General features: G+C 45.3%; 1 protein-coding gene across 1 annotated transcript in view; it reads left to right on the top strand.

The window, feature by feature from the left end:
* Nucleotides 1–4675: 4675 nt before the first annotated feature.
* NHSL1 (NHS like 1) overlaps nucleotides 4676–12234 on the top strand; it is a gene marked incomplete at both ends in the record, with an annotated part of 178875 nt that continues 171316 nt past the window's right edge. The window contains one exon of the mRNA XM_082302297.1: nucleotides 4676–5033. Within this exon, the coding sequence (XP_082158423.1) occupies nucleotides 4676–5033 (358 nt within the window). The remainder of the gene's footprint in view (nucleotides 5034–12234) is intronic.

The raw sequence follows: 12234 nt of genomic DNA, 5'->3' as shown, positions 1-12234 counted from the left end.
TAGTGTAGAAGTTTAGAGAAACCCAGCAAAACAGCTATAATTTTTTTAGTGGTAATTAATTTTATAATTTGATATTTATATAATGCACAAAAAGTATGTAGTCATGAGGGACAGAAAAAATTCCAGTGCCATTTAACTTAGTCAGGAGTCATATCTATTCCCATTTGTTACCTATCTTATGCAGCTTTCCTTGGAAAAGGTTTTCTACTAACACAGAAATTAACTGCATGATGATTAAAAGAGCCCAGTGGCCCAATAAGACTGAAAGCATCCACATATTTTTGGTTAACTAAGAAAGAGTAAAATGTCAGAAAACATACTTTTATTGCAGAATTGTCTCTGTTTTAAGCTTACACCAAACTTCTACAGCTCAACAGCTAAAGTAAGTCAAAAATACGTAAGCTGCTATGTATCCAGGACATTGAGCTTGCTTTCTCCACTACAAACAAGAGCTCATTAGAGCTGCTCTGAGAATGACGAAGTAATGTCCTCCTCCATCCCTCCAAGTTGTACTGGTTGTATTGCTGTGTCTCCATTTGGTTGGGTTTTCCTAGCCTAGGCAGGCAAATATCTTCAATCTGTGGGCTAAAATACAATGGATGAGCTTAGAGATCCCAGCTGACTACATCTAAACTACCCTCTTGGCACATAAGTACAATTTCAGGAAGAGCTGTCTGATGTTATGTGTTTGGCCACGTGGCTTTTGTACTACTGCTCACCACTTGCTTCTGAGAGTCCAAAAGGATTGCAGAAGCAAGCTGAGGGAAGAGTTCATTCTGCACTGGGTGATGAGTTAAGTCCCACAAGACTTTTCTTCTGTTTCTTGAAGTAGAGCATGAAAGTTATTAGGTCTTTAATTTGGTAATTTAACTTGAGGCTTAAAATGCTGAAGGATGAAAGCTACAATTCAGACATAATGAACTTTCCAGTGAACTTGAACTTTGATTAAAAATGCAATTAATATTGGCTTGAAATATTTAGTGAAGTCTCTGCTGTCCTTTTTCCTACCTTTCTCCTTTATCTCTCATATTTCTAGGCTCTGTTCCTCTTCTGAGATGATCTCCCACTCCTGACTGAGAGTATTTGGAGGTGTGAGATCCAGAACACTGGGTCACAGGTCTGCCAGGCCTAGCTGTGCAAGTGGAAGTGACTGCTGACCACTGAGCTCACAGACCTCCTTCTCCAGCGGATGCAGCTACATGGAAAGCAGCCTCTTGCTCCCACCAGTTATACATCACAATTGCCAAAAAATGACACTGTGTGAATATGCAGGGTCATGATGAGCTCACCCAAGGGCAGGGATGGCTCACCTGAGGGCAGCCTCCTGCCAGACAGCAGGGATAGCACCGGGGCTGTCACCCCCTGGCCAGTGGTGCCTGCCTTAACTCAGTGTCCCCCTGGGCTTGCAGGAGTATTTAAAAGGGTCAGGAGCATCCTCACAGCTCTGCCAGAAAAGGAAACATTTTCCAGTCATAACCTCTGAACACAGACAATGTGCACGGCTACCTGAGGGAGATGGGGTGTCCCTAAGAAAGTCTGTACTTCTGCTGAATGTAGAAATTTTAAATGCTTCCTTTTCAGCATGATGAATGCTATAAATCTCCAACTCTGTAAGTATTTAAGCTTCATTTTCTTTCCTATGTCACTTCCTTTAGCACAGAAAGAAACAAGCTTGAGACCACCCTTTACTGGTTTCAGTTAACCAATCTTCACATTTCAGTCGCTCAATATTTACATTTATTTTACACCTGTTTTTTCCTGAGTATTCCATGTGGTAACAAACCATCCCAGAAAAACAGACCATATAAATTAATGAGAAAAAAAAGTATTGTTCTGGAATAAACACAGAGGCTTTGAATATTTCAAGAACATCGGTGCATTTAAAATTCAGATTTATTTCTTAACTTGGTTTTAACTGGCAGTCCTAAAAATGCCTTATTTTTTATGATACATTATTCCCACCAGAAATATTCAAGCTATAATATAAATAAGTAATTTATTTTACAGTTGGCAAAAACATGACCCAGTGAAATATGTAAAGTAGACTTCACTGGCAGGGAAATCCCACTCACTCACAGTAGCTAAGGCTCTTTACTGCATTAGGTTGTCTAAAGCTTTGATTCCTGGCTATTATTCTTACTGTGCTTAGATCTGTTCTAAGTATCTTCTCCTGCTTACAGATAAGAACATACAAAAGTATTTGCAATATCAGGATGTGATCTGCATTTTCAGAAAAAAGTTTAGACTGGTAAATGTACCTTTTTGAAAGTACCTATTACTAAACTTAAAAATTAGTAATTTCCAATCAGACACACTCACAGCCTTATGGTATCTACACTGGCAGATGTGTTGCTGTGGGTTCTTTTCAGCTGACACCTGAACTGACCTCTTTGCTCACTTTCTTCCTACTGTGTTTTATACTGAAATCCACCTCATTTGTGGTACTCCTGTAGTTTAAACAAAGCATACAAAGAATCACTCCTCTCCATTCAAACGTGCTGGTGAACAGGACACATTTTTTTATCATTTGACTACCGCAAACAAACACATCTAAGAATTAATGAAGACATTATGTCCCAAAATAAAAGCAGGAGAGTTCAATATGACAAAATGACTGCTTTCCATCCTCTGACAATCAATCCTGACAGCTTCCCCATCACAACACTATTTCTTTGGATTCTTTATGTGCTTAAACCCCTGATTAAAAACCATTTTGCCTGTTTGTACCATGTTCTTCTCATCAGTTTCTATATATATTGCACACGTGCAGTCAGTGGTACTGTCTGTAACACAAAACCAGGGAGAGCATTCCAAGTTGCAAAGTTATTCATTGGTAACCTGTTTGGACAGAGGTGTGAAGAAAGAAGGCTTTGTTCTTTATTTTTTTAACACTAGATGGCATTGCTTCCTCCCCCCACCCCCCAGGGAAAACTTGAAGATGAAACTTTCCTTGATTAATGTAAGAGAAGAATTAGTGACTTGCACTTTTTACTATGACTATCACCCTCCCAAGCATTTCCTGTGAATCTTAACTCTCGAGTGTGCCACCAAGCCTTGGGTTTGTATTCCTCTGTCTGCAGCCTTGCCCCCATGCTTCTCCATGCACCAAGGAATTTCTGAAACACTACCGGTGGAATGGTTTTCTTCAGGTTTCCTTTAAGTAACGAATGCTAAAGCTACGGATGATACATACTATGGTGCAGAATATTTTGTTACATAAATTGTGTGTCCTCAAGATGCTAATGAACTTGGATATGTCCCCGGACCTTTCCCTCTCCAGCTGATTCTCTTTCTTTCATCACACAGATTCATCAGCTGCAGCAGGAGCCAGAAAAAGCTATGAGGCAGGAAGGGACTATACAACCACTTTTCCCCAGGGCCCTTTCCCACAAGAAGAGAGTGCTTGGGTTCCTCTCTTTATCATATAGCAGGAGCCACAGCCAGTAGGGCATTGTCCAATTAAAATTAAATAGCAGCTGTTGACAGTTGCTTGTGGGCTAAATTGGTTCTGTGGGGAATAGCTCATTAGAGCCGTCATCTCCATGAAGAGCTAATTGTATCCTACGCGGGCAAAGTGCGGGGGCTTCCAAGGCTGGAACCTGCCTTCGGTCCACACCAGCATTATATGCAACGTTTGGTGCTCCTACAGTCGATGTCGTGGGTCCGACTTTGCTTTTCCTACCTTAGTGCCAATCTTACTAAAAATGAACCACAGAGAACATGCCGTTCCCAGACGGGCTGCTCTTCTTCCCCTGCCTCGGAGCAGCACCTCCGGCCTGACCCACAGCGCGGCACGGGAAAGGGCTGAGGCGAGACCTGCCCCCTCTCTTGCTCGGCCCCTTTCGCCGAGCAGGGGAGGCCGGAGGGGCTGGCTTCTCCCTGGGGAGCCCTGCTGGACCGAGCGCCGCGGGGCCGGGCCGGGAGCAGCTACCTTGGCTGCTGGCTGGCCGGGAAGGGTGAGGCTCCAGTTCGGGGAGCCACAGGTAGGCGGCGGCCTCTTGCTTTTCCCAGGTTCGTGGAGGTTTTTTTTTCCCTTCCATTCCCTCCTCCTCTTTTTCCAGCTCTCGCTTTCCGGGTTGGGTGTTTGGTGCGTTCAGAAAAGTGCCTGCAACGGCGCGGGATTCCCCAGGTGGAGCTGGTCCCGGCTTTCTCTCCCTTCCTCCTCTGGCTGGCTTTCCTCCTTTGTGGCCGCATCCAGGGCGCTTCAGTCCCCCTCCCACGCTTCCTCTTTCCCTCCCTCCCCGCCTCATCCTCACTTCGGGGAGAGAAAGCCGGGCTCTTTCCTGTCTCCCGGCCGCCCCGGGCTCTCACCGCGCCCGCCGTGCGGCGGTGCTGCGCCCCGCTCCGCTGCGCTCCCCTCCCATCCCCTCCCTCCTCCCGGGGCCGCTCCCGCCTCCGGGGGCCACTCCCGCACATGGGCGCCGCGCGGGGCTCCCCCTGCACCGAGGCGGCGGTGGCTCCCCCCCGGCCCCGGAGCGCGTAGCCCAGCCGCCCTCCCGCCCCGATTCATTTGTTGTTGTTGTGCTGTTCTCCCTCTCTCCCTCCCTCTCCTCTCTCTGAACTTTTGTCACCGCGGCCGCTGCGCGGATGAAGACTTTTCGCGCCGGGGACGCCTAGCTCTCCCCGCCACCCCTCCCGCTGCCGTGCCCCGCGCTGCCCCCCGTCCCCGGCCGCGATGCCGTTTCCCCTGCGGACCCTGGAGCCGCTGAAGCTGTGCAGGTTGGAAGAGGCCGGCGGGGATGGCGCGGAGCGGGGCGGCCCGGCGCCGGGGGACCACGCCGGGGCGACGGAGGGGGGCGGCGGGCGCCGCCGCGGCGCGGTGCCGCTCTTCGGGTCGCTGGAGCAGGTCAGCTCGTACGCGCTGGTGTCGCTGCTGATGCAGCTCTCCGACCTCTCCCGCTGCGCCGGCGACATCTTCGGCGGGATCCTCAGCGAAGCGGACTCCTTGTGCCACCGCAACGCCCGGCTCCAGCGCCGCCTCGGCGCCCTGGAGGAGCTCCTCGCCCGCCTCGACCATCGCAAAGTCAAGATCCGTGAGTACCACCCTTCCCCGGCGCTGCGAGCTCGTCCGGGACCGTGGCGGGGTGACTTGAGGAGCGGGAGGACCGGCCGGAGAGCGGCCGCCCGCTGGAGGGGCTGTTGGCACGGCAGGCTGGGCTCTAGTTTGTGATTTATTTAAAAAAAAAAAAAAAAAAAAAAAAAAGAAGAAAAAGAAAGAGGGAAACTTAAGCATCCCCGTCTCGCTTTTCCCGTGCTCAGGTGGAGGCGGCCGCCCCCCGTCCCGCCGCGGCTCCTCCCGGGCCCCGCCGGTGCCCACGGGCTGTAGCGCGGCGCTGCTCATCCCCCTCCGGGAGACCCCGGCCCCGGGCTCCGTCCCAGCGGCTCCGGCCCTGGATGTCGCCGGCCCGGGCGGGAGGGGCGGTGTCAGCGAGCGGGGCCGGTGGCTGCGAGGGTTTCCCCGGTGCTTCTGTGCGGCGGAACCCTCGCTCACCGGGGAGAGCGTGTCCGCAGGGCGGGCAGCGGGCTGGCCGGGGGCGGGGGGCCGCCAGCGCCGGGAGCTGATAGCGCTGTGATGCCGGGGGAGTTTGTTTATGTGTTTATGCCGGGTTTGCGCTAGACTTGGGATCAGCCGAGCTTCTGACAGTTCAGCCCACATGCCTGATTAATTCTTTTGTATGTGCATGGGAAGACCTCAGTAAATAGAAACCTGCATGTACTTAGCAGCTGGTTTTGTGTCTCTCGGTTCTCTCGAGCTTCTGTTCATTGTGCAGAGCTGATCTCAAACTTGAAATTTCAACTTCATACAGAGCCCAAGCAGCAAGATGCAGAATCGGCCTTATCTTCCTGATTAGTGGCAGCATGGGGAGACGGTTCTTAAGTTTCTTTCAGAGTCTGTAAAGTGGCCGTCAGAAGGGACTAATTGTACACCTTACACAGAGCTATAGGAAAAGGTTCGTTTTTCTTCTGAGCTTGGCCCAGCTTTGGAGAAAGGATCCAGTAAAAATTGCATCTGGTACATGAAGTTTTGTTTATGTGTGACCAAGCTCCCCACAGACAATGTGGGAGATAACTTGCAACATCAGCTTAGCTTTCTCAATGTGCTGGAAACATTCAGGAACCCAAAGAATTGTGTTGCAACTTTTGTGGCAGCTGTATAAGGCGTAAGCTCAGCCTAAATAGGGTTGCTGCTCAGACACCACCGACAGTTTTATTTTAAATGGAAGTAGAAAGCTTACTTTGCATATGGCACACTTATGAGCAAAATTGATAAGGAAGGCCTTTCACAAATGAGATTTAAAGTGTATGAGCCCTGTATGGGTGACTTACCTGCTTCATTGCAGAGTTATTCCTTATGGTATGCTTGAGTATGTGGTTTCTCCAAAGGAGGACACCTTCGCCATCCTTACCAAACCTTCTGGTTTTTAAATGTGAGGCTAAAGTTTTGTGCTAACCAGTTTTACTTTTTTAGGTGCTTTATAACTGTATGATGAACTGGGGGCCATTTCTTCCTCACCAAGACAAGTATAACCTTTTCTGCCAATATAGTTATGTTAATTTGGCGTGGCATGGTGCAGTCACATTTGAAATGTGAGTGTGTTATTGCTGGGGATACCTGCAGTATAGTGGTGTATTAAATTGATTGCCTGATAGGAAGCAGTACTTATTTATCTTAGTTTAAATAAATAATTAGCATACACTGATGCAAAGTATATAAAGGCTAGGGTGAAATAAGCTTCTGCTGCCCTGTACGAACCCCAAAATTCTATGTGTCAGACTCTTAGTGATTGTCTTCTTTCTTAGTCATCATTTTGCACAAGTTGTATATTCATGAATTTTTGTTGTTGCTACAACTCAGGTCTTTAGGCTAAGCCTATTATTGCTTTTAATTTGATGGTCTTTGCTCTTGTCATTGTGATGCTCAAAACTGGATGCAATTCTTATGTTTGGCTTTTTCTATTTGGTTTTAAATTCTTTGCTAAGTGGCATCTCTGCCATCTCTGCCCATTCAGTTTTGCTACTTGAAAGCTGCATTGCTGCTGCCAATATTTACTTTTCAAAGATCTCATTCATTGAAGTCTAAGAGAATTAATGATTATTTCTTTCTATTTTTTTTTTTTAGGTTTTTTGGTTTGGATTTTTTGTTGTTGGGGTGGTATTGTTGTTGTTTCGAGGTGTTTTTTTGTTTAATTGTAAAGGAAGGTTATTTTATTTACCTATTCAGTCACTAGGAATTGATGTGTAGGCGAAGCATATTGACACAAAGTTGCACATAAAGCCATGACAATTCTTATAGGCTTTCTGAATACTGCAATCTGGCCAAGGAGATCAGGTAGGATGCTCCATTGCAGCTAGAATCATGAACATCTCTGTGATACATGTCATCAAGGCTTGTCTGCAAGTTTAACCCTGTTCCTGACATTAAAGGGAAGTATATGGAAAACAAAGGCAATGGTTTAATAATGCTGTCTTTGTTTGGGAACAACAGCAAGGGGGATTTTTCCTTCCCATTTTTGAAGCCTCATGGAAAAAGTTGTTTGCTGGTGCAGGATTGTAAGAACAACAAGGATTGTATAATTGCTTTCCCATTTACTAGATTTTTACTAATCATAAACTTTTTTTTTTTTGTGGGGCAGATATTGTGAACTACTGCAACTCTTGTGGTGCAGAAGTACACAGGTACAGCATGACATTGTGTCAGATGACTGGAGTAATTTGCTCTTGCATTCAGGATGAGGGGATAGGACATTGTACACCTGCTTTTCAAATCATGGCTAATTTCTACTTGAATAATTGCCTTTTGTTCTCTTTGTGGGGCCTGGACAATAATTTCCTCTTTCAACTGAAGGTCCCAGAATGACTTCAGGGATCCCAGAATGATGTTGTATGGGAAGGACCAGAAGAGGACTAGGAAGCTTCAAATCTGGGTCACAACCACTTCTTGGGAAGTAGCTGCAGACTGGCAGCTGGTAAAAGATATGCTATTTGTGTCTATGGTGCTTGGGAAAGTACATACCAAAGTTGCAGGGGTTTTTTATTTTTGCACTATCAAAGTTTTGTTTCAAAGTAAAGTTTACATGCAGTACCCTTCAGATAACAGGGGTCCATTAGTGTTTGTTCCTTGCCGAGCATGGGCAGGGGTGTGAGGGAGGGAAAGCAGGCAGAACAAAGCTTTTTGTCTTCAGTTAGTCACTCTCTGCAGTCATTGACTGTGCTTGCTGGTCTGTCTGTACAGTGTGTCCTTGTGTGTGTGGAGGATCCGTATGCTCCTAGATCTAGATATTAGAGTATGAATAGGTAACTGTCTCTCAGATGATCTCTGCTGTTTCTCTTCTGTTATATACTCCCTGGTATTCTGTAGTGAATGCATTAGTTCCATCCATTCATTGCTCCACGTGGGAGAGAACTTTCGGATGTGGCAAACTGGTTAAGGATGTGCTGTAGTACAGTGGGTGCTGTGTCTGCAACCCTTACTAGGGGTAGACTTCCCCATCTCTCAAGAGTGGCTGGAATTCTGCCATGCCCTTCAGCTGGGAGGCCTCCTTTCAGAGGGTTTTGTACTCGTATGCCCTACATACTCGGGGAGTTTAATTTCTCGTCTGCTTCAGGATTTTGAAGGTAGCTTTCAGATGTATGCAGTCTTGGTGATGGTTGAGTTTTCAGGGGTTCACTAGAATAACTCTGCTTTCTCTGGTTTGGTTTAGCTCTCTTTAACTTTTTGTTTAGAGTGGTAGAGAAGTTTCTCATTATATCCCCCCAGCTGAGAAACTTGTGCTTGACTTGATTTCAATACAAGGATATTTTTAAGGCCACTTAGTAAAATGCTTTCCTGACATGTATTTGAGCTTTGCATAATGAGCAGGGTGTTGTGCCACAAGAAGGGACATCAAAATATGATGAGACACGTCCCTATGGGCTGATGACTGGTTTATAACTCATGGTGGTGGGAGGCACTAATGGCTCAAGGCAGTTTGTAAAATTCAAGTGTAATATGCAGTACTTGTGACCTTAGTTCAGCTGCACTAGCCACGTCTAGAGAATTAATTAGATTCAGTACTTTTTAAACAGTCTTTCATCAGGTTTTCATTAAGCTTATGTGTGTTGCTGTTTTGCATGATGTTTTGTCATATGTTTCCAGCATCCAGCTGCCATAATGTGTTTTACACCATGAGACTTGCCTAACAGCTTTTTATTTTCTAGCAGTGTGTATCTGTAGCTGTGACCTAGCATCAGGTGATGTAGTTTTTCATCACTTTCGGTTCTTAAACGTCAGGGTGGATGAGGACAAGTGCCTCTTTGAAGTGATCATGGCTCCTCAGAAGGCACATGATGGCAGCAGAGAAATCTTACATGAATTACAAGGCCAGCTCTTGGGAAATGCTGTGGGGCCTTAAACAGTCATTGTTTTTGTAGGGCATGAAGAACAACGTTTTTTCCATTAATATTTGTCTTCTGTCATCTGCTGTTATTTATGCAAAAATTAATGTTAACCCTAACCCTGTAAATCACAATGTTTCGACAGACTGGAAGGCTGTCCCTTCCATCTTATCTGCTATTTATTTTGAAGTCTTTCTGAAGAGATGATTTGAGAGAGATGCTGAGAGGTTAACCTAAAGACAACTTCTGGTTCAGTGTCTGCAGTAGCAGGATGGGGTTTGGCCAGTTGCACCTCCTGTTTTAACAAGAAGAAACCGATTCTGTGGGAGAGAGGAAATGCTACATCCTAATTAGTGTTGTTTAAAATCCTTCAGTGTTTGATTTTAAAGGCACAGCATAATAATTTGATTTTGATGCCCAACATCTATACATAGGTATGTTTTTCTTCCCCCCCCCCATGTTTAAGCACATTAATGCAAGAGAGCTGGGGGGGTGGGGAGTATGGCTTTCTATTTGTCTGCATGATGGAAGGACAATCCAGTTTACACTTCATCTCCTGCTATTTTGTTTAGTAAGTATTTTCCACGCTTTGTGTGCAAGGCAGTACTGGAGCACGTTTCCTGCTTTAGCTGAACAGGAAGCTTTATTCAGCTTATTCCTAGGGAAACCCCTCCTCCATCCCAAGCCACCAAAAGTGAGCATTATTTGAGACAGTATCAGCAGTGGGCAGGAGATGAAGGGGCTGGCTGGCTTTCTATAGTTTCTGGTGTAAGGACAGAGAATACAAGATATTCATCATCCTGCAACAACAAGGAGAAACCTTGTTTAGGAAAAGGTTTAGGGGAAAAAAAAAGCCAAACAACACACACCCCCACAAAAGAAAACAAAACACACCACAACCAAAATCCCCAAACTAACCACCAAAACCACGGTGTGCTGTTGAGAAAGCTTTGGTGAGAAAAGACAGGCTTTTAGGTGAAGAACTCTGTTCTAGCACTCTTTGGGAGCTACAGTTCATCTATGATTGCAGATGCTTGAGGTGACTTCACTGTGGAATTGCTCTCTGTTGCTGTGCAATACGAAGATTCAACAGCAAAGTTCAACCATGTTAAACAGTTAATTCCTAAGTCCCCCTTGGGAAAGAAAAGAAGAAATTTTCTCTTTAACCCTGTTGTAATTATTCAGTTTGCTGCTCAGAAGCAATACAACTCTTGTTTTATTTAGCTAGTGCAAGACTAATTATCTGTGGAAATTCAACCTGATCCAAGGGAGGTTTCACTTGAAATAAGCAGGAAGAAAGTCTGAGTTAGAAAAAGATTTCCCATGGGGATGGTGGGCCAAGTCGTTGTCCTGCTGAGTGGCAAAGCTCCAGCTGAATTCAGTTTGATGAGGGTTTGGCTTGCTGTTCTGAAAACAGTTGACACTCTTTGGCTGAAATGTAGAGCTGCTTTGTACATTGCTCGGAACCTATTATACACCACCTACGAACATTTATTTCCGTAGAACTTATGACTGGCTTGATCATTCAGGAAAACAGTGTTTAGGAGAGGTAGTTAATGAATTAAACATACTTGCATTTAGTTGTTTTCAATTAGGATCTATTTTGAAGGTTGCTTGATATTTCAGGATTCACTAAAATGTCCTCAGAAGTTTCTCTTCTTATTAGTATTGGCACAGTCTCGTATTGGTTGAGTGCAAGCTAGTAATCTTGGTCTTGCAGGCTTCTCTCTAAGCTGATATGAATCTCCAGCAGAAGAATAGTTTTTTGGATGAACCTGTTAACAAACATAAAACAACACAATGGAAAGCCACTGAAGTTCCTCAAACCCTCTGTCCTGGAATATAAACCGGCCTCTAATCAACAGAAAGTGGCAAGAGGCTTTCAAGGGGTGTTGGGAGCAGATTACCCCTCATGTGCTTAGTGCTCCTTACATCTTCCACTGAAGTGTTTGGTGCTGGCTGCTCTCATCTGTGGGGTACTTCACTTAATGTTGCCCAGGCCAGATTCACTGTGGTAATTCCTGGCCTTTTTCTGTATTTCTGGGTGAAGGAGCAGCAATTTCCCTTTCCTCATCTTCCTTTTTTTTCGCCTGCATGCTCAAATAAATGATATAATAAATGAGGGCATGTGCTTTGCTTCCTGTTATCCAGAGCACTAGTGCAGCAGAAACAGAAAGGGGGATTAGGAAATAGAAGGAATTAAAAGACACACATCGAAAGCTTGGCAATTATGCAAGCCCCAGTTTCTTTTGTAGTCCTAAACTAGCTATCAGCAGGCGAGATCAAAGCTGTCCACCCTAACAGTTAACAAGATCAATTAAACATGCTAATTAAATGCTGTTCTTGGCTGTAGGTTGGATAGGAAACCTGCTGGTTGGATGGCAGTCTCCAGAAAGCCTGGATGACATGCTACTTAAGAGACTAGGAAAAAAAATATTTTGCTACCTGTGGGTTTAGCACAGATTAATGTGGGTGGACTTTGCAAGTTGTTTGTACTTATATCCTACCATATTTTAGTTGGGCAGGGCTGCTTCTGGCTTCAGGCTGTCATGGGTTTTACCTCTTTGTCATTTGTAAATTATGGTGGTTTAAGTTAGGTTGTTTTTATTTATTTATTTATTGGCCTCTTGTCCTTTAATCAGCATTGTGCATATGAGATTTCATTGCCATTTAAAAACTAGGAGTAGTTAGAATATAAATGTTTAAGGTCCAATGAATGTGACTGAGCTTAGGGCACTAAGCAATCTGAAGCAGGGTTGTTACTCCTGCAGAGAGAGGCAGAACCAAATAATTGCTTTGCTATCACTCCTCTTGGTAGTTACCCTGTTGAAGCCACTGGACTACACAGTTTTTAGGTTA

The sequence above is a fragment of the Coloeus monedula genome, assembly GCF_965178545.1.
Source record: "Coloeus monedula genome assembly, chromosome: 2".
NCBI lineage: Eukaryota > Metazoa > Chordata > Aves > Passeriformes > Corvidae > Coloeus > Coloeus monedula.
The sequence above is the reverse complement of the archived record's forward strand: the minus strand, read 5'-3'. Positions and strand labels throughout refer to the sequence as shown.